A 22,441-nucleotide genomic window follows, 5' to 3' on the forward strand; every position below is an offset into this window, starting at 1 on the left:
AATATTGTTGGCAACAATTCTCTGTCATTGGAATAAGATAATAATTTTGCCATGGCAACGGGTTACTGACAGGCATTTTTTGCTAAATTTAGCAATTTTTGTTTCAACAATAGAATTTTATGGGTTTTATGTCAAGTTATTCATGGTTTCTAATATTAGTAACATCCAACATAATTTTATGTAAATTTTATCATTAAATATGCATAATTTATGCTAATTTCATGACGTCATTGGCCAAAATCCAAGATGGCGGACCATATCATTAGAACAGGTATATACAGGTTATTTTCATTAGAATGTCATCAATACTTCCATTTCTTTTTCCAAAAAAGGTTTAAATGAATGTCTTTAGTGTGTTTACAATGTATTTTAGGCTTTAGCATGAAAAAAAAACTATTTTTGAAAATTCGAGATTGATGATCCAAGATGGTGGATATCTTAAATAAGGCATTCTTCAAAAACCCATAAAACACGACCGTTGGAAAAACGATTAAGTCAATTTGAGCCGTCAATGGGGTATGTTAGACTCTCCTTGCTTCCAGGTTTAAACAAGTTTTGCAGGCATGTCATCTCGCCGTAAAGTGGGGAGTGTGTTATTGACACGGGTGTAAAGAATCATTGCAATACTACAAAGGCCGACATTTTCTCGGGAGCAAATGCAGCAAATGGCTTTATTTATTATTTATTTATTTATCTTAACAACATATGGGTAGTCTCTTCAGCCCCGAGGGGCTGATTTCCAAGAGAGCCCATAATAAATAAACAAGAATATAATGCAAATAAGAATACAGAAATGATAATATAACATAAATTAAATAGCATAAATTAAGCACAACAGTCGGTCAGTGGTCTTTGGAGGGCCAGAGGTCAAATTCCGAGTAACTTAGGAAATGGTAACATAGTAGTAATAATTGAAAATAAGAATGAACATAGTAGTAATAATTGAAAAATAAGAATGATGACTCATATAAACAAATCATACAAATTAATAAACATAGTTAAATCCAGGTTGTCGAGATCGTCATTAGGTAGTCAGGTGTAAGATGGGTTCCGATCTTGGTCTGTCTTCAAAGGCTTTAAGTGTGAGTGCTTGTTTTAAGTTACATTTTAGTGAGTTGTATGTTACTGCTGCCCTGTACGCAAAGGTACGTTGTCCTGCTTTTGAAATGTAGTTGGGTCTGTGCAGATGGTGTGATTGTCTAGTGTGGTAGTTGTGGATTTGGTTATTATAATTGAACGTGTTCAGTAGATAGCTCGGGGCTAATCCATGGAGACATTTGTACACCATGACACCACATCCCCCGTACCAAAATGGATCTATCCCCCTCCCACACAAATAGATTGTTCTAAATCACCCCTGTCAAAAATTTGAAGTGTTCCAATAGTCTATATCCCCATGCAGCAATGGAATCTTCCAATGCCTTTTGTTGGAACATGTAGCTATAGAAACAGTAGTGTTCTAGAACCAGTGTTCTATTTAGAACTATTTGGGGTTTTCAATTTCTATTTGGGTTTTCAAGCTACAATCGCTGTTTTTACTGAAAGTAAGGTATTGCTGCTACTAAATAAACGTATTTTAAAGGGCTGAATCTCAATAGTGAACACTATAGTCTAAATATTTGGTGCTAAGCTACCCTTGTGCTAAATTTCAGGTTATTTCGTTTTTGTATTAGTGCACAGGAGTAAAAAATGGACATTTTGGGTCAAAAATAGCAAAAAAGGCCCATGTTACATATTTCTTTAAGTGACACATTTCTTTAAGTTCCCAAAGCATAAATAACATTCTATGATCTCCCATACCAAATTTCAGGGCTTTTGGTTTTAATATTAGGGCACAGGAGACAAAAATGTATAATTTTTGGTCCAGAAATAGTAAAAAAAGACATGTTTTACACAATTTGAATGTGATATGCATGTATGTCAAAGCGTAGAAAGCATTCTTTGGACATGTGTCCAAGGTATCCCTATACCGAATTTCAGGTCATTGGGATTAGTATCAAATTCAATTTAATATCAAAGCACAGGGGCCAAAAGTGTACATTTTTTGTCCAAAAATAGCAAAAAAACTATTTTCACAATTTTAAAGTAGTGTATGTGAAAATCTCGAATGAGGTTTTGTAGATATATGTCTAAGGCATGCCAATACCAAATTTTAGGTCATTTGTTTTTAGTACCAGGGCTCCAGATCCTTAAATGTATATTTTTTGCCTTTTTGCCTTTTTGCTTTTTTGCCACTTTGGGTGTATTTTGCTACTCTACCTTCCTGCCAAATTTCATGTCATTTGGCCAAAAAATTAAGAAATTGAATCCATTTAACGAAATGGCAGGAGAAGGAGAAACTTGAAAGAAAGCACTATTTTTCACCAGACCAATTTGTGATGTGGAGAAGCCATAGTTAAAAGTCAGTCAATTCGTGACTTAGTGCAAATAATGTTGACCGCGATTGAACTGTATGTACACGCCTTGACGGTTGCTTGCTTTGCGCCGTCGACTAATTTCTTTGAAAACACCGAAAACGAACCAGAACCATGCATCTACTTGGAGAATAGTGACACATGATACTGTGCCATTGAAGTGCAATGATCCTTGAACGTACTTAAGGCTCGGGCAGCGACGAGGAAGTGCACCAGTAAGAAACTTTGCTGTTTCCTCAAAGGTCTGTTTGCAACATTATAGACGCAGGTGAAGAAGAAACTATGTTAGTGAACTTGCAGGGGTTGCCTCTTGTAGGTATTTTTGTTGTTTCTGCCCAGGTTCTTTGCTTTGCTCTTGCCCAGGAATTCAGCGTTACCGTACCAGGAAACGTCGCTGTTGGGGAGGCCATTTTCAGCCTACCAGGGAACCGAGCTGGACAAAAAGTGGAACCTCCGTGTGCCAAAATGGTCGGGAATCCGTACGGCCGCTTTAATGTGACGGAAAACGGCACTATTGTGGTCGCCAACCCTCTGGACTGGTCAGTACAGCAGGTATATCTGCTGGAAGTCAGCAGTGGAGTTGACAACACGACTGTTAAGGTAGAGTTGACTGACGTTGAGGGCTATCCTCCCGTGTATAACGAGACGTGTGAAACTCCGGTCAACCCTGGAGGTGAGACTGGTGATTTGCTGTACAGTCTAGCTGCCGCGTTTGAAGGTGTGACGACAGATGGAGCCATCTTGTTGGGGAAAAGAACATTTTCTAAACTTTCTGACATCACATCCCAAACAGACAAGAAACTTGCCCCCTGGGGGGTCGTCACAAACAACAGTAACTGCAACATTCGCATAGTTTTACAGCCTTACCATAACGATGATTTATTAACTATGGAAGATTTCTTGCACAATGGTATTCAACAGTTCACGTGCACAGGGGGATACAAAACACCCAAACTATTCGTTGATCTGATTTATCATAAACGTGGTGGGATGACATCACATATGTTAAGAGGGTATGTTCCTGAAGTTGTCCTTGCTGCCCAAACGTACAGCTACTTTATTTTTAGTTCATGGTTTTTTCTTACGACAGAAGTTAAGTTATATACCTGTGAAATTCCACATTTTCGTATCCCAGTCAAAACAAGGTCCATTGAATTGGCAAATATTGAATACGTAGACATCGAAATAAAACCATTTGGCTGTCCAGTAGGACAATACGGCTTACTCTGTGACAAAACCTGCATTTGTAAGAACGGCGCCCGCTGCCATCGCAAGTAGTGCGCGTGCGCTAACCGAACGCCTCAAAGGAATAAGATACGCCAAAAACAAGCAGTTACTCAAGCAACTGGATATGATTTTGGAACCTCAGACGTTTCAGCTAGTATCCACTAGCTTTCGTCAGTGACTGAAAATTTCGTCAATGGTAAAGCGTTGAGCTGAAACGTCTGACGTTCCAAAATCATATCCAGTTGCTTGAGTAACTGCTTTTTGGCGAATCCCTTTCAAATCTTATAGGAGAAAGCCCTTACAAAGTCCTAATCCCAGTATGACCAAAGCATTGCGAAGATCAGTGTCTTCCTAAGCTTCAGACACCGAAAGAATAATCTCCAAGCAGTTCCCTTTCGATGGTAAAAAGACAGTATCAAATTGGCCAGCCAGTATCCATTGGCCAGCCAGTATCCATTAGCCACCGGTGGGGGTACGTACAAAAAAAAGGCCATATATAAAAAGCTAACGATCATTCCCCCACAACCTCTGCTTGGAGAGTACGAAAGAAGGCAAAGACGCGCTTACGTCTTTGTATAGACAAATAATCCTTTGATCACTAAAGACGGTCTCCGACAGAATTGGTAAAGCATTGAACGTAGGACCTAATCCCGTATTTTATACCGCGGCGGTTTCAAAACAATTAGCCTGGTAACCAGACCGCCGTGAGCTCAGCGCTATCCCTTCGGCGCCGAGCTCGTCTGGGCCCGCCAACCAGGCCTCAATTACCGCGCGTTCGGGGGGGGGGTAGGTTTCTTCGCTTTGAGTTGGCGGCAAAAGAAGACCAAGCGTAATACAGGAAGTCAGCTGATACAGGGAAACAGCTGGAGATAGGTCCGCGGTATAAGTTGCCTTTGCTTGGTAAAGGTCGGGGCCGAAAAATTACCGCCAAGCCGACCAAAGGTTTGGTACCCAGGCTACAAAACAATTGATTTTAAACCTCTTTGCACATAGTATCAAGCTTTTAGACAATTAAGCCGTCACAACTACAACTGTTTGAAACGACGTAGTAACCTGCCTTATTGACAAGGAATTGCATAGCAACCTTACGCCTCGCTATTATAGGCCACAGCAAGTAAATTTTATGGATGACATCCTCCGCAGACTCCAAATCTAATGCGAGCGGGCGAAAAAAAAACAAGGCGGGCCGAAAAAAATAAGGTACCTACAATGTAAAATTTTGACTCAATCATTGTACAAATGGTTTTGATTCAGTAGGAACATCACATATACACAGCCAGCATCACATATCACTGCATCAAAGTAAGAAACAAAACATTAAATCAGAGCCTTTTCTTGTCTCTTCTCTTCCTAGTTATCTGTCATCCACCTTCTGGCATGGCAACAGGCACCTTTGCCCATTTGCGGCATGTTGACCACTGTCAGAAGGCAACAAAATTTCTTGTTTTTTTTTCCAAAATCAGGCGAAAATTAATGCGCGCGCGGATGTCATCCATAAAATTTACTTGCTGTGGCCGTAAGTTCGACAGGTCACTTGCACATAGCAAACAACCCTTCGAAAAAGGCATCAAGCTTTTAGACAAGCCGTCACAACTACAACTGTTTGAAACGACGTACATGTAGTAACCTTCCTTATTGACAAGGAATTGCATAGCAACCTTCCGCCTCGCTATTAGCATGGTTCCTTTTTTTCTACCTCCATGCTATTAGTTAGACAGGTTACTTGCACGTAGAAAACAACCCTCCGAAAAAGGCATCAAGCTTTTAAACAAGCCGTCACAACTACAACTGTTTGAAACGACGTACATGTAGTAACCTTCCTTATTGACAAGGAATTGCATAGCAACCTTCCGCCTCGCTATTAGCATGGTTCCTTTTTTCTACCTCCATGCTATTAGTTAGACAGGTTACAGTTTCGACAGTCAGGACAGCTATCCTTTCATCACTTACCTAATTGGTGCCTGCTAAGCAAACTTAATTTTTGTTTGCGATGACGTAAATAGTAACAGATCTTGAACTATTTGTTATAGTATGATATCAATATCCGCCCGGAGTAGACGTTGGTGCCATGCCCGACCACCGTTTTGCATAGCAGCCTTCCTTGTCGAAAGCCTTTCAACTACATGTATATCTCTTGTTTGCTTATAATCCGAGGCCTTCGTTTTCACAATGGAAGCTTCGTCAACATCTTTGGTATGGTATTTGTTGAGTGATTTTTCAATATGCCAAGTCACGTCTGCTGTCTCATGAGTGACAACAAAAAAAGGAACTGGCGGCCACGAGGAAGTCAGTCAAAAGGAGTCATCTCGCCCGGTGGTTAGACGTTGGTGAGTATTGCGGTGTTGCTCTTACCCTATTCAGGTGTTTTTCTGCTAAATTTACCCTGGGAGCCATCCTCGTGTTGGGCGTCGCGGAGAGTTAGTAAACGCGCGCGGGCCTTGGTTAGCCCGTCCCCGGCACACGCCCTCGTCGCCCTACGCTGTGCGCCACATGCGGAAACCCTCTTGGCCGATTGTATTTACCTTCCTCGATAACTACCGTGGAAAGGGGACCACCGTCCATCGATACACCTGATACACATATTATAGTAGGGCCGAATTTGACGGCGCGGGACAGGGCTCCTAGCGCAGTTATATGGATACAGTCAACTGAGGGCCAACAGTAGAATTTTTATTCGATTCCACTTCCGGAGTTTTCTAAAACCCGGCAGACTGCTCTGGGACCGAGAACAGCGTTGGCGGATGAACGAGAGCAGATATTAGCCTCCGATTTGAACCCTTTCTTCCCAGAAATAAACAAGACAATGTCGGTTATGGCGGTGAAACTGTACTTACGAAAAGGTTAGGATCCATTTGAGATAGTTTTTTTTCGGCTCATTGACCGATAGTTTACATCTGACAACGTTATTTCCATGGTAACCGCTGCAGAGCGGCCGCGTTCCACCACGCGGGACACTGCGCGGTCTGACGTTCACTGGTCTATTTTGGTCCTGCCGTATCAGTCATTAAAAGCATTTAACTATGTAATCTATATATGAAAATAAAGCTGATGCTTATGGGAATGAATAAAGCTTTTTTGGTGTTCTATGAACAGTATGAAATGTTTAACGATTTGTTGTACGGCACGACTCTAAACTAAAATAATTCTTTGTGTTCTTTTATGTAGGAAAGGCTTATAATTCCATCATCAACCCTACTAGCAAGAGCACGTAAAGTGGAGCGTGAACTTTCCTCCAAGCAGTTTGCTGACAAGATGGCGCGGTGTGTTTCGTTCATGACCTTGCTTGCGTTGACGAGCCTGTTTTCAGCCTTAGAGGCATACGAAAACTTCGTGGCTTTCAGTAAGAATGTCACACTGCGCGAGGATGTGCCAGTTGGCGCCACAGTTCTGCACCTGACCGATTTTGTCAATGTCAGTCAAAATTTCAATGAAGAAGAAGAAAACGGAACATCATGGACAGTGAATGTCACCACAGGCGATGATTTCGGACAGTTTGGGGTGGATGTTGTTAACTTGATGCTGTTCGTTGCTGCATCCCTAGACTATGAGTTAAACCCTTGTTACAACCTGTCCTTGGAGTTGACGAATCCTTTAGGTAGGAGCTTCCACCATGTAAATCTTGTTGTCACGGTCGTGGACGTACCCGGGTACCCACCGTACTACAACAAACGGTGCGAAACGCCAGTCTTACCTGACAGTGGGGCGACTGAAGACTACATGGTAATGAGTAGTAGTGGTGGAACCTTTGAAGTCGTATTATCTAATGGTTCAAAGTTACAGTACCCCGACTTTTTACCTCCTTGGCGTTACGAAGCCGTCAATGCTACCATGTACGGAGACTGCTCCCTTCGATATTGTGTTGTTTTGGCCGAACTAGCTTCGGATGCAGGGATTTTCCTTCCCGCGCTTGAAGTTCTTCATCGAGGTAGAATTGAGTTTCAATGTCACGGGAGACAATCAAAAGACAAAGCCAGTTTTACAATGTTGGACATTTCTCTCGATGGTAACTTGCCTCCGTTGGCACAGAGTGGCCAGTGCAAAATGGTTGAGGGTGCCCGTTATTTTATGCTTATAGAGGTGAACGAGATTTGGCACACGCCGTCCTATTGGGTACAATGTGACGCGGTCATTAGGTTAGTGCATCTCACAGTGCCAGTGAAGACCATACATCAGTTCAGCATCACGGGGTGCCCCGAGGGCAGGTACGGACTGTACTGTGACAAGCGCTGCGTTTGCAAGAACCGTGCCCGTTGCCATGGCTTCAACGGTGCCTGTGAGTGCCGTCCGGGCTGGAGAGGGAGGGCCTGTGACATTCGCTGGCCCGAGGTCGCCATCATCGCGACACCTGGCGATTTAGTCACCCAGTACATCGGTACCAATCTTACCCTGACCTGCCTGGCTCCACACATCCAAGTAGCAAACATGACCTGGCTTTATCAAGCAAGAGACGACAATCCCAACACAACAACAACTGTTGAAGACGGGACAGTACAGAACAGTTCCATCACCTTTCAGCTGATCACAGAATCAACCAATGGAGAATACACGTGTGGGGTAAAGGCTGTAAACGGAGAAATCTTTAATTCAACGTTTGTCCTAAACGCCACTGAATGTCCTCCCAATCATTTCGGGGAAGTTTGCAGACAGGTGTGTGACTGTCAGTACGGAGGGACGTGTGACAGGTGGGAGGGGTGCCTGTGCCCTCCCGGTCGCCATGGAGACAGGTGTGAGATCGTTCCAAAACCTAACGGTAATCACGTTGTTGTGAAATTGTTGGCGACTGTTCTTCCCTCCATGGCCCTACTCTGCTGTATCGTGATTACGATCAGGATAAGACGAGATAGACACCGTTCAAACAACGCAGGAAACACAGATGAAGACTTGGAGATGGAACCACTTTCACCATGGGAAATAGAGAAAGAGAACATTCGTTTCGAACATATGATCGGGGAGGGAGAGTTTGGCCATGTTGTACGGGGAAGACTGCGCGTGCCGGAGGGATACGAGGTCTTGGTCGCCGCCAAATGTATCCGGCCTGACCGCATGACAGCGCTGGCTGTCCGTGACTTTCGTCGCGAAATGGACATTCTCGCGAGAATCCACGAGGACAAAGATGGGCACCCGAACGTGGTGAAGTTTTACGGCGTTGTGACCAAGTCGGACCCCCAGTACATTGTGGTAGAGTACGCGGCTAATGAAGAACTCCGGCGGTACCTTTGGAGTTTGCGAGAAGAGCGTAAGATCACGGGCAGTCTGAAACTCTTAGAACGGCTCGGTTTCGCTTCTGACGTGGCCAGCGGGTTATCGGAGCTGGCACGTTTGAAGATCGTTCACCGAGACATCGCAGCTCGTAATGTCGTCATTACCGGCAAGAAGGAGGCAAAGATCGCGGATTTCGGACTGGCTCGTGACGTCTACGTGTCGTCGGCGTACGCACGCACCCAGCAGGGCGGTGAGGAGGAGGAGCTGTTGCCGCTGAAGTGGATGGCCGTGGAGTCGTTACGAGACGGGGTGTACACGTGTGAGAGTGACGTGTGGTCGTACGGCGTCCTGCTGTGGGGGATCGCCAGCTTTGGGGAGGAGCCGCGCTACGCTGGCGGTCCCATGCACCCGGACGTCTGCACACTCCTGGAGCTGCTAAGAAAAGGGGTCCGCCTGCAACAGCCGCAGAACTGCCCGATGGCGGTGTACCGCATCATCAGGTCCTGTTGGATAGTCGACCCGCTAAAGCGACCTTCGCCTGAAGAACTGTTGCGAAAGATAGAGCTGCTGAGGCCACCGAGGCATGCACACTGGTCACCTCGTTAATCATAACATCGAAGGGCAATGCAGTATCTTTCGGTCACCCTAGCACTTAGCTAACCGACGAAAGACAGACTCTCATTTTGTGAACCATCTGGCCTTTTTTTTAGGAAGCTACAAATGTCTGACCATTATGGGGTAAGACAAGTTGTACTAGTATCAACTGATCGTTGAACTGAAGTTAGCAGGCGCCGGCAGTAGCGTGTGATTATCAGATGACGCCATTTTGTTCTGACACAACAGAGACCTGTTCCTTATTAACACGTTTTACAAGTTTCTTAGGAAATTTGTAAAATTTAGAAGAACGATAGTTGATCTTTAAATGATGATGTATCTTCATGTTAACTTCAATCACATTAATGATACTAATCACATTAAATCACATCGATAATATTAATGCTAGCAAGTTTACTGAAACACAAGTGACTGTGAATAAAAAAGGTTGCCACATGCAATTTTTTTTTTTACATGGGATAAAAGTTCTATAATATAATACTGGTTTATTGTTCTTCAAGCACTTGTTACATATCGCAGGGCATGGGTCCTGAATTGGTTGTAACCCCAGAATGTGCTAATTAGTTAAAACAACATTACCCTTATCCAAAATAAAAGTTACAAAGTGGTCACCGTCGGACGGTATCCATGACGGCACCGAGGTGAATCACATGAATTTACACATTAAAATTTCTATTTGCACATACGATGGTTAAAATTCGACAAGAATCATTAAAATATTTATAGAGCGTAGTAATGCGTATGTTGTATAAAGGCTACATATACGTACAAACGTACAAGTTGCCGCTAGCAATTAGTAAAAAACTATTGTGTTTAGCAGTCGTACCAAATATGGAATGCAGCTATTGCGAAATCTTTCAGTCTTTGTGAGGATTGCCCTTTCTAATCTAATGTGGCAGAGGAGTCATGCCACTGAGGAAACTCGAGTTAGTGCGTGCGTTACAGCTCCCTACCCTCGGAAACAAGGCCCTCCCCCCGAAAAGAAACCTCAGCTTAAGCCGCGCTTAGATCTATATAGGAACAAGCGCTGTCCCCATGCCCGTAGCCAGGATTTTGAATGATTGGGGGGTGGGGGTTCCTCCCAGTGCTTAAGGGACCGGCGAGCGCCGTAGGCGCGAGGGGGGTCCGGGGCATGCTCCCCCGGAAAATTTTGAAAAATGAACCTTCTGAGATGGCATTTCCTGCGTTTTTGAGAGCATTTCAAAGACAAAATCAGAGATAACTTTTTATTCAATGACAAAGTAGGCAGTTTTTCTACGATTCCAGCCCCGCTGGTGATACGGATCAGTCCATCTAAAACTTGGACCTTTAGATAGAAAGTGGACCAAAAATTTAAGTGGACCTTTGAGCCTTGTGGGAATTCTTTCTCCCCACAGAAATCTACACAGGAAGCTATCCATGACTTAGGCCACAGAAAATAATGTTTATGGATGACATATTCCACAGACTCCAAATCTAATTCGGCGAAAAAAAAAACAAGGCGGGCAAAAAAAGCGAGATTCTTTCATTATCAAATTTTGAAGCCTTGTTTGACATAAACTGTAGTGACAAAATATCATTTCTCAACCAAACCGATCTCAATTTACTCCTGTACTCAACTGTCCTCATAGATGTGCAAAAACCTTAATTAATTAGAAATTCTAGCAAAACGGCTAGCAGTACCACCATGGGCAGCCGGGTTGGAATAGATGCTATGGAACACGTGAGTGTCAACATTTGCGATCAAACGCGAACCATCATGCCTCAAAGTTTGCTGGATTCCTGATGGTCTCCGACCCGATAGGCATTTTTTTAAATTTTTTCAGATGCACAATAATGAATACAAATAAAAGGACATGGACTAAGTGACTGCGAACTCCAGTTATGTACAACTTATATTGTCACAGCCACTTTTACAATGAAAAAAAAAGACGTTTACAAGACATTTGAAAAACTATGTATAGCATGAGTTAAACCTTCCATCCCAGAAGAGAAGAAAAGCATATCTGGACACATACAACTAGAAGCGTTTTGTTTCTGTAATATATAGGCATTTAGAACATAGTTAGTTGCCTATTTTCGGAATGTTGACCACTGTCAGAGGGCAAAACATTTTTTTTTCAAAATTAGGCGAAAATTTATGCGCGCGCTGAGGTCATCCATAAAATTACTTGGTATGACCTGACGAGAACTCCCTAGCTTTCCATTCCATCAGCGCTTCCCGCGTTTTCCGTTTAGACTCCTCCCATGTAAAGAGCGGCTTGTAGCCGAGAAGACGCGCGGCTTTCTTATAGTTAACGCAGAAAGTGGTGTTCACTAGCGTCAGCACAGCCGGAGTCAGGCGGGGGACGAAGTTGTAAAACGGCTTCAAGAGGAATCGCAGGAAAGCGAGAATATAAGCGATAAAGTACAGGACCCAGAGGGGGAGGACAAGGCTGTCGTCCCAACGGATTCCGACAGGGGCAAAAATGTTGCTGTACGTCGCCATCTCGTTCCCTACGGGCGTGTCGTCGGCGATGAAGAACGCCTCCCCGCCAGCGTTGCTAGGTGACGTCAGTAGCGTCTGGGCGGCCAGCAGGTGTGCCCAGGCGACGTTCCCGACGTACGCGCAGCTGCACTTGACCTTGGGGTGACTGATGAGTCGGTGAGGCCCTGCGAACGGGTTCAAACCGATCTCCCGCCATATCTTAAACGTCGCCATCTCGCCATCACCATATATGCCTGCAAGAAACAGCGTTTAGATATTAAATGATTCGCTAATAATAGTCTTACCCAGGATTACGCTCAAGCAAGGCTCTGGAAAGTCCACGCGTATCCCGAAACATCCCTGGGGCAAATCTACGTTCTTGGATACGCGAAAATTATTCAGAACCGTGTCTGATCTTAACCCTAACCCATTCATCATAGAGCTAGATAGGCTCCGGGTACGATACTGCCGTACCTGACGGCCTCAAGGCACAGGTGTGCAGAGTTTTGCCGCCGTTTGTCCGCCGCCCGTTCCACCTCAGAACCGCCGATTCCGCAGCCGCCTTGGTCCGGCTGTAGAACAGCACTGGGGACGAGCTGTCGTACGGCGTGCTCTCGTCCCCATCCTCCACTGGGTCGCCCCGCTGTTTGGGCCCCACGGCCTCCCGGCTGCTGGTGTAGACAAAGCAGGTCACGTCTTCATTCACACAGCACTGCAGCAGGGTCTCTGTACCTGGTGTTTATGGATTGATATTGATGTACATGTTATAGAATAGCCTCGAGTACTCCAGGCTTTAGCACACTCCCCATGATCCTTGTTGGCGGGGTAGCGGATCTTTAGCTAACAAACCTGGACTCCAGGATATAATTACAATGCCTGTGCCTAGTTTTGACATAAAAATCACTGTTAATGTAATTAAAAGTGTTTGGAGATCTGAATAGAAAAGTACTGCGAGGATCGTTCAGAAAAGGATTGCCCTGGCTAACTTCCGGTTGTGCAGAAGGCTTTAATTACACATGTATACGATGCATATCTTCGTAGGTTGATATACACTTATTTTCATTTCTAAGCGCTGAACAGTTTCTCTTTAACTGCTAAGGTGGAATGAGGTGAAAAATAGAAACAGACACGAGAGAACAGAAAGTGACGTAATCACGATGACCTTGAGAGCACACCTTTAACATTGACGTCCCACAAGGTCACGTCACTGACAAATCCGTAAACGTCAATCAGTGCCGCTGTGTGGATGACTACGTCTGCGCCTGCGCACACCTCTGTCATCTGCGCCATGTTCGTGACGTCACCGCGGATCAGTTTGACCTTGACCCCTACAAGGTCAAAGTCAGTTATTGTTTGTTAGCGCCATATTTCTTTGCAAAACGTATAAATCTTCCCTTTCTTTGTAAAATATTTGTTTTAAAAACCATTTGATACATACTGTTAGCTGTTGTGAGTTAGTGTATGGAACGGCGACTTGTAAATGTTTTCACTCGAGTTCTTGGACTGGCTATAGTACAAGAAGCTATCAGCAAAAGAGGTGTATTTAGACTGCAAAACAGTAGTAGGGCCTGCTAAGGATGCAACAACAAAACAGTATTTACACTCCAAACTGGTGAATTGCCTTTTTATGTTTACCGAAGGAAAACATATTGTTTTTGCTCAGTTTCTTCATCCTCTTATCCAAACAGTGACCTCTGACCTGACCGATGACATGATTTGTTCACGTCTGTCACCATGGTGACTGGTGTTGGGTTACATAATGTTGCAATTTCATGGTCTGCTCTACTCATGTCACCATATACTAGTAGTGCAATGTATGTGAATGTGTTTGAGTAAGAATTAACAGAGCAGACCATGTCCGAAGGTAAACATTATGCATTTGCTTTGCAAATGTTACTTTTCTAGTTACCTGTCTTTTCCGGAGACTTGCCGTAGGTGCGAGGTTGCGTGTCGACCACGCGAATCTCGGAGATGTTTCTCCCCCTCTGCACCAGCAAGTCGACAATATGGGACCCGACAAACCCGCATCCCCCCGTCACCACGTAGGTCAGACCCGCTGGCATGGTCGTACTAGCGCTGAAACACAAGGTGAAAGCGTACTCAGTCTGTACTCTCTTTGTTCCCATACCCTTTAGCCTAATGGCTAATCTGACAGGGTTCAAAATATGCAATATAAAAAAAATACAGACCGCATGATAAAACAAGAATTCGGAGATCTCATACCTCCATGAAATATGTAATATGTAAATTTATGTACAAAAACCGGAGGTTCTGTTGCAGTACCAAGGTCATCCACCAGGAGGCCCATAATTAAGCTTGACCTTCGTCTTCCTAAGACTTACCAGCATACCAAATATCATCACAATCCATAAAGGCGTTATGAAGTTATGCTGACCACAAAGTTGCGGAAACACACGTAGACAGGCACACACACACACGCGCATACGCACCAAAAACAATAGCTCCATTTTTCAAATTGAAAAAAAAAACACAAACAGCCTTCGTAACCGCTGCTTCGCCTTTTGAGTCACTTAGTCAGCTTGCCCAAGTTTGATGTTTCTGACATAGGGTGATGAGATGCTGCTTCGGTCATGAGCGTTAGTTTAGTGTTCAGGAGTAGTCTAGTCTACATTTTGTTACCTTCGCCAAGAAGGTTAATGTTTTCAGTAGCGTTTGTTTGTGTGTTTGTGTGTGGTTTAGCACGCGTGCGATAACTCAAGAAGCTTTATATGCTTCGTCATGAAACTTGGTAGGTGCGTAGGTCTTGATGAGACCTCGAGGTGATTAGATTTTGGGCCCCCTGGCGGCTTTAGTTGGTACTGCAGCAGAACTTCCGGTTTTAACATCTCGTATTTGGTCATGCACTGAGCAAACCCGTTAAAAAACTTCTCGAACGGCTGAACTATCCGGAGGCAAAATACGCTGGCCTTGGAATGTACATAGCGTGTCTGTCCCAAGGGCAACGTATTTGTCGCGGGATAGCTCTGCCGTGGGAGAATGCATAAAGTGGAAACATACAGAACTTGGTAACATTATGTATGTATGTATGTATGTAAATGTATGTATGTATGTATGTATGTATGTATGTATGTATGTATGTATGTATAATCCATTTACGAACTAATTACATACTTTACTTTGGTGTTGAAAGAGTTGTTACAGATTTAAACTATGAGTGTTTGAAAACAAATGAAGGATGGCATTTTTAAAGGTAGCCGGATGGATAGTGTTTTGATTTTTTTTTGTGGTAAGTTGTTCCAGAGAATGACCGCCCGATCTTTTTGACTGTTTGTTTTGGTAGCATGAATTGCCATAAAACTGTCAGAACTGGATGATCTAGTTGAGCATCTTGTGGGGCTCGAATCGGTTCAGGCAAGGAGCTTCCACACCCTGGTTCAGGTTCAGTGAACAGTTGAGTGACTCTTCCGCGCTGGTCTTGACAGAGAAGACAAGCGCTATATGTACGAGTACATACAAGTTTACTCTACCTACAGAATTCTTCCATCTCTTTTCGACAAGTACAATGAACAGCGGGCCACTGTTGACTCCCCGTGCTAAGGACTATATACTAGTAGTCGATACCATTTCATGTAGCTTGTTGGGTGAACGATATTCACAGCTAGGATTCCAACTCACACCTCTATTCATGGGTGAATGATTTTCTGGATTGTGCAAACGGCAACACATACAAACAGCACTTCGTTGTGTCATTCCCAATCCGGCATTTATGTCCTAAAAACTCCATCCTAGACACACAAATGGTACAGCCATCGCAGGTAATCGTATGATTAAACAAAAATGACGAAAATATGTTACCTTTTACGGTCGACGACACAACAATACCACACTCACAGGCGAGACAGGTTGAGATGGAGCAGGCCACTGTAAAAGGAGGGGTGTCCATGGTCAGGCAGGCTTTAACCATAAGAAGTCCCCCTGCGTGTTTTGTCAAATGATACGGTCGCGTCCTTGACTGTATGCACATGAAGACGCCTAATCTTATATAGTCGGGTTGAGGTTTTCTTCTATCTTAAAACGTACGCTTTTAAGCACCCCTATTGGTCGGAAATGGACGTGTCTTCCCTGGGGAGGTCAAGGCTAGGACGGTACTCAACTCGAGTGACGTGTTTTTGTTCGCTGGGGGGGGGACTGGGGCACATAAAGAATAGTCGCAGTCTGGTGTATCTAGTTACATACGGTTTGATGGAAAGTTTCAAAACTCTGTTTTTCTCCTTCGGTCAATCAAACTGACAAAACAGTACAGAATTATAGGAGAGCATATGAACTTTCACCTTTCAAACAAATGTTAGCTGATTGCTGACTGTTTTGAAGTAAACTGACTGGGAGATTAGCATTCGCACCGAAGGCCAGCCTCGCGTAGCCGTCATGGTAAAGGAAAGAAAAGGCTTGGCTTATAGGAGCAACATTCCTACACCGGATTTGATACTTTCTTGATGTTTCTTTCTTGAAGTTTACCGTTAGGTGGTACTTGTGATGTCCTGTTAACTAGTCTAGGCAGCCCACGCAATTATATTCTTCACCTTCCAGTGTAGTTGGGGATGCAGTAGTAAACAAGAGTTCCGAGATCTCATACCTCCATGAAATATGGGCTTGACAAGTAAATGTAAATGTCTTCTTTAATTATGCGAATGACCTCCACATTAACATAATAAATGCATCGTGATGTACAAGTATGAAATTCCCATCATTTGCCACTAAGGAGGAATAGAAATTTCAGATAAATTATGCAAATTAGGTCCGTATTTGCATAATTGGTACCTGGTGATATTACACCTGCCATAGATTATAAACATTACGTAATACTATGTATATGTATCAAAGTCCCATGATGTAAAACACTGGAATTACATAATTTCCTCATTGATTATGCAAATGAAGTCATCTTTTGCATAATTTGTATCCAATAATGTAGATCTCTGTCTAAGCTACCCACATACCAAAAATCATAAAAATTATTATATTAGATTTCAAATGTTGTGTCGAAAAAGATATCATCTGCAACGTGTTCCAAAATTTGATGCTACTAAACATCGAAAACCGAAAACCGCGAAAAAATGAGTTTTGCACAGGTACAGTACGTTTTTATGTTTTATTTATTGCACATACAAAGTAAAAGCAAAATTTGCAAAACATAAGTATAACAGAAACAAGTAAACATGCAGGGGTAGAGGAAAAGCCACAGGCTTGTATGACAACTCCCCCCATGTGAACTAACATTATATTCTTACATCAATGAAACAAAATAATGAATCAATTAAAGAAATAAGCAAAAACAGTCATATAAACAAAATGATCAGGTTTAACATAAGTAAACAAACAATGCATGAACCAAACAAACAATGCATGAACCAAACAAACAATGCATGAACCAAACAAACAATGCATGAACCAAACAAAACCAATGTGTTTGGCTACAAACAAATGGAAATATAGCAAATTAGTAAATCAATCAGTAAGAACATGAAACAATGTAATAATATATAAGAACGTAGTATGTGAAAAGATGATCTAGGAAAGTGCGGAGTCATTAATGAAATCAGCTTTGACGTGGGATTTGAAAATATTTAAAGATGGACATAGCTTTAATGTTTTGTTTAGGTTATTCCAGACTGTAGGTCCCCTGTACATGAATGAGAATTGCCGCTGATTAGTTTTTGCAGTAATAGGCCTTATATAATTGCTTTGTCTTCTCTAACGTTCTGACGATGAGCAAGCTAAGTACAATCCTAGACTTAGATTTTTCGAATTCTTCCTTAAAACAACACGTAATTCTCCCATCCAGACACAACTAGCACCCTGCACGAAAGTCACGAAACAAAAAATATGTTGAATATGTATATATTTTACATCATTTGACAATGAGGGACTGTGCCCCACGTGCCTTTAAGGCGTTGAAAATAAATTACATTTTGTTTATAATAGATTGTCCAACTTATGAAGAAGACCGACGAAAATTGTTACAGTATATTACATGTAAGACCGATGTAACGCTACCCCATACAAATACAGATATATATTTATATTCAATATGCTTCTATCATGCCCTGTCAATATATCCACATACGTACTTCAATTTATACACAATTCGCTGACAAAACGAGAAAATGTAATACAATCCTGACACAATATTATATTACTATCAATAGAGTTAGATTAGTATAATTAGTATCTCTTTATTGTTATACATGTACATTATATATGAAAGTAGATTAGATTCTTAAAATTTAGAATAATTTAGAAACAGAATTGAGTAAAATATTTGTTTTGCAGTTGTACTAATTTTACGTTTGCATTTCGTGACATGTTTAATGCGTTTCCCCATCGGTAGTTAACGTACGTTTTTGTTTTGCTGACATGTTTGGCTATAAATTATTTACAAGAAAGATGCGTTTCGCTCAAAAGAGTATTAAGATGTTGCAAATGCACCCTGGAGCTTTGCTGTTGTTGGGTAATTTAACAAGACTTCTGTACAGCATTTTAAAGATTGGCCTTGCCCATGCCCACATTAGAAGCCCCATAGAGGTTCGCAGCCTTAGCTGTTTTGTTGTTGTGTTTTCCATAGATTAACTAGAAAGTACCTTCGACAGCTTTGTTATTCTTATACAGAAGCTGACAAGCAGCAGAGGTTGTTTTCTTATTTTCTGTGTCATAGATGAACGTAGAAGATGCATTTTTTGCTTTCTGATCGTCACTGTCATGCTTATCAACGTCAATATCCTCTTCACGATCATCAGATATCGTTTTGTCACAGTCAATCTTAGGCAGAAATATAGACTGACTATATGCTGCTTCCTCATTGCCATTTTCATATATGTCGGTTTGCCCTTGAGCCAGAGACTCAATAAATACTTCGTCATCATTTTCGTATCCGTACGAATGTTGCACATCTACAGATGCTACATCCTCATCATTATTCTCATACACGTTTCCGTGTAGTTTAGAGAGAGGATCAGCTGACACTAGTTCATTGTCATTTTCATATAGATTTCCGTGTATTCCGGATATAGGAGGAACTGACACATCTTCATTGCCATTTTCGTATATGTGCAGTGACCCAGAGATGGAAGCAACTCGCCCTAATTCATTATCATTTTCATACACGTTTATGTGTGACAGAGATATGGGGGCAACCGTCACATCTTCATTGTCATTTTCATATACATTTACAGATACGATACCATCTTCCTCTGAGTCATTGTCATTTTCATATATGTGATCAACATTTAAATCTGCTTCGTCGTCATTTTCATAAATTTGAATGTGCTCCTCAGATAAAGCGGCTGTTTCGTGGCTCGGGGACATAATCTGGCCCTCTAAGTTTTTTAAAGTACTTGTTGCAATTCTCGTTGCCAGTCGTGGTGTCCCGGTGAAAGAATGTTCCCCCTGTTCAAACTCAAAGTTGCCATTGGATACTGTCACAACTGTTCCTAAGCTCCTGAAAATGGCAGAGGATACCGATACCAGAGGACGCCGTTTTTTGGTAACTTGCTTACGGCATATTGAAATGACGATATAACATTTCAACAATGCCCCGGCGGCACCGATACCACCATAAAGGTAGAAGAGCGTTTTGTCAGCAACGTTGCCACGTACAAAGCTGTAGGGTATTATTGAAGGGCTTACGGTTGATGGTCCCTGTACGTGAATAGACAGTTTGGCAGACGTGGAGCCAATGGGACTCACTGCCAAACAGACGTACAAACCGGAATCTGCAGCTGCAGTAATGTCCTGTATGATAACGGTACCATTCGCCCTCACAGCCACTCTCCCATCTGACTCAACAGACGCATTTTTGCCAGAAGGGAGAGTCACTGTGATGTCTGGGGTGGGAATTCCCAACACGTCACACTTTACAAAGAGTGTCTCCCCCTCTAACAATGTCCCGTTCCCACCAAGGACCTCAAACCCCAAAATTTGTGGTTCTTCACAGATCAGATTATCGGCGTTTATAGCTTCAAGCTTTCGCCCTGCGAACCGGCTGGGCTCTTTGCATATGATCTGATCCTCGACTGCTTTCCCAACCATCTTTTGTCTGAAGGGAACCATCCTACAGTCACACTGCCACGGGTTGTTCTCGAGGTTTACAGTTGCAATCAACATCAGCTCATTATATTCTGACAGAACTGTGATTTTGTTGTCGTTTAGCAACAGTGTCTTGAGTTTGGGGAGATTTGAAAATATGCCTCCCTGAATGATACTTATTTGGTTGTCGTCGAGATGCAAAATCTCAAGGCTGGGTAAGTTTGCAAATGTGCCAGACTGGAGAACAGTTATTTGGTTGGAGCTCAAGAACAACCAGGAGAGTCTGGTTAGATTGAAAAATGATCTAGGATGAATGCTAGTTATCTGGTTGAATGTTAGGTTCAAAGTGAAAAGCATGGGAAGATCTGAAAATGAACCATGTTTAATACCAGTTATCTTGTTATAATGCAGCCTCAGCGTTTGAAGATTGCGTAAATTTGAAAATGTATTAGGTTTGATATTACCTATCTGGTTACCATTTAAGTACAAAAGGCTTAGCTCAGGTAAATTTAGAAATGAACCACATTGAATGTTAGTTATCCTGTTGCTCGACAGGTCCAATTCCAAAAGCTGGGGCAGATAGGAAAATGAATCACGTTGAATGTTACTTATTTTGTTTCTGGAGAGGTACAAGATGTAAAGTTGGGGTAGATTTGAAAATGAACCAGGTGGAATTTTAGTTATTCTATTTTTAGACAGGCTCAACATGTTAAGCTGGGGTAGATTTGAAAGTGCACCAGGTTCAATATCAGTTAAATGATTATAGTCCAGATACAACGCAAGAAGACAGGTTTGGCATGTGAATGTGCCATTCTCTATGTCGGTTATATGATTATTATTTAACTTAATTTCTTTTAACTCCGTGTACCTGGAGAAGTCGGACTGTTTTAAGGATACGATGGCGTTTCTCTCTAAAGAAAGAGACATTATACATTTGGGGAGATCTTGTGGAACTCTTCTGAGGCCTTTGTCACGACAGTCACCTTTACAGTTGTTGTCAAACACATATGTGGCTGCTCCACTTTCCTTCAAGATCGTCAGCAGAAGAACCAGAAGTTTCCCCAGTCTGCTGAACATTTCCTGTTTGAGAAAAGTCGTTTATGCAATCATTAGGCCACACCAATTTAATTTGTTGTTTCTCAGATTTTTTCAGAAAAAATCAGGAGCGACAGGGCGAAAGAAAAACAAACAGACCAAGACACCCCATAAAAGCCGGAAATGTTACAATATGAGCCATGAAGTGAACATACCGGGCTGGTTCATGATTGAAACAATAGATTTTGGACTTTTAATGAAACAAAATTGCATTTAAAAACATTGAAAAAATTTAGAACTAGGAAGAAAAGGACTTTTTTTGGGCCAAAATATGTCTTTCATTGAGCATTTTGCAGTTAATTTAGAACCCCCCAAATTTTTTTTTGCAAATCAGAGAAGCAACAAATTAAATTGATGTGGCCTTAGCTAAGCTACGTTTTCTACATCACCTCTTAGGACTCTATTAGAAGCTGTGGTTAGGTGAAGTTATGCCATAGAAAGAGAATTAAATTTTTTTGATAGAGAATTTCCGGCGAGTAGAAAAATGCAACCTACATATTAGCATATACGTGTATAAATAACAACCAGATTGATCAAAAGCCAGTCTTTGCTGCTGTGACAGAATAATAATTTTTCATTATTGACCAACAATGTGACGGGTACCACCCAAGCTCCACTCATAGGCAGATTTTTAAAAGATTTTAGGAGTTAAAAAAAAAAGATTTTTAGGAGAAATTGATTTCGAGCGGGGAGACAGACGCTTATAATCTTGGCAACAATGTTTTGGATGTATCATGTAACGATATACGGGCGACCAGCCTAATTGAATATTCATGAGTTGGCTCCGGGGGCCTCTTGTTTTGACCTGATGAATATTCATGCGATCACGCGCTGTTTGCATGATCACCATGGCAATGTTTCCTACCGTGGCCGACAAGAACAAAATTTTACACCGCAACTTTTGGTGTTATACACCGCAACTTTTGGTGTTTTACACTGCAACTTTTGGTGTTTTACACTGCAACTTTGGGTGTTTTACACTGCAACTTTTGCTGTGTTTTACACTGCAACTTTTGCTGTGTTTTACACTGCAACTTTTGGTGTTTTGCACTGCAACTTTTGCTGTGTTTTACACTGCAACTTTTGCTGTGTTTTACACTGCAACTTTTGCTGTGTGGAAAACTTACACCCCTCCCCTTTTATAATGGACGGTCCCCCTGTCAGGTCAAAGGTGACAACGATGGCATGCAAACTACGTCGACTGAGTTATCCTTTTCGTGCATAAGTTTTTTAGAGGAAAAGCTTGGCTACGTTGTGACGTTAGTTTTTTTCTAAAGGTTTTTCTAGCTTTGGCCTATAGACCGGGATAAATTTTAAAATGTTTCGACCAGGTCCAGTGATTACAAATTATGTTGCTTTTTGCTGCCATGCGTCACAACAAATTTATCAAGGACGTCAG

General features: G+C 42.3%; 3 protein-coding genes across 3 annotated transcripts; 1 reads left to right on the forward strand and 2 right to left on the reverse strand.

Annotated features, from left to right (window-relative positions):
- Positions 1-5,633: 5,633 nt before the first annotated feature.
- LOC109476814 lies at positions 5,634-9,537 on the forward strand. The gene is made up of 2 exons (XM_019777836.1): positions 5,634-5,968; positions 6,807-9,537. The coding sequence occupies exon 2, from the start codon at positions 6,894-6,896 to the stop codon at positions 9,447-9,449; it is 2,556 nt and encodes an 851-aa protein (XP_019633395.1). The 5' UTR covers positions 5,634-5,968; positions 6,807-6,893; the 3' UTR covers positions 9,450-9,537.
- A 2,062-nt stretch (positions 9,538-11,599) lies between these two features.
- LOC109476736 (3 beta-hydroxysteroid dehydrogenase type 7-like) lies at positions 11,600-15,761 on the reverse strand. The gene is made up of 5 exons (XM_019777742.1): positions 15,721-15,761; positions 13,814-13,980; positions 13,080-13,232; positions 12,379-12,636; positions 11,600-12,158 (listed from the first exon to the last, which is right to left on the reverse strand). Exons 2-5 carry the CDS (start codon positions 13,965-13,967, stop codon positions 11,605-11,607), a joined length of 1,119 nt encoding a protein of 372 aa, XP_019633301.1. The 5' UTR covers positions 13,968-13,980; positions 15,721-15,761; the 3' UTR covers positions 11,600-11,604.
- LOC109476672 (leucine-rich repeat-containing protein 4C-like) lies at positions 15,241-20,655 on the reverse strand. Its single transcript, XM_019777679.1, has 3 exons — positions 20,448-20,655; positions 19,549-20,303; positions 15,241-15,339 (listed from the first exon to the last, which is right to left on the reverse strand). The coding sequence occupies exons 1-3, from the start codon at positions 20,653-20,655 to the stop codon at positions 15,241-15,243; spliced, it is 1,062 nt and encodes a 353-aa protein (XP_019633238.1).
- Positions 20,656-22,441: the final 1,786 nt, after the last annotated feature.

Source organism: Branchiostoma belcheri, unplaced genomic scaffold (genome assembly GCF_001625305.1).
Source record: "Branchiostoma belcheri isolate BF01 breed outbred unplaced genomic scaffold, Haploidv18h27 scaffold39, whole genome shotgun sequence".
Lineage (NCBI taxonomy): Eukaryota > Metazoa > Chordata > Leptocardii > Amphioxiformes > Branchiostomatidae > Branchiostoma > Branchiostoma belcheri.

Bases quoted from the DNA above. Each gene is read 5' to 3' on its own strand.
- LOC109476814 (XM_019777836.1), top strand. From the start codon at position 6,894: ATGGCGCGGTGTGTTTCGTTCATGACCTTGCTTGCGTTGACGAGCCTG.
- LOC109476736 (XM_019777742.1), bottom strand. From the start codon at position 13,967: ATGCCAGCGGGTCTGACCTACGTGGTGACGGGGGGATGCGGGTTTGTC. The intron at 13,233-13,813 runs GTAACTAGAAAA...TTGACCTTGTAG, and splicing joins CAAGTCTCCGGAAAAGACAG to GGGTCAAGGTCAAACTGATC. The intron at 12,159-12,378 runs GTACGGCAGTAT...TGTTTCTTGCAG, and splicing joins CTGTGCCTTGAGGCCGTCAG to GCATATATGGTGATGGCGAG.
- LOC109476672 (XM_019777679.1), bottom strand. From the start codon at position 20,655: ATGTTGAGCCTGTCTAAAAATAGAATAACTAAAATTCCACCTGGTTCA. The intron at 20,304-20,447 runs AGCTAAGCCTTT...CAGATCTTCCCA, and splicing joins TTCATTTCTAAATTTACCTG to TGCTTTTCACTTTGAACCTA. The intron at 15,340-19,548 runs GTAAGCCCTTCA...TTCTCTGTCAAG, and splicing joins ACGTACAGGGACCATCAACC to ACCAGCGCGGAAGAGTCACT.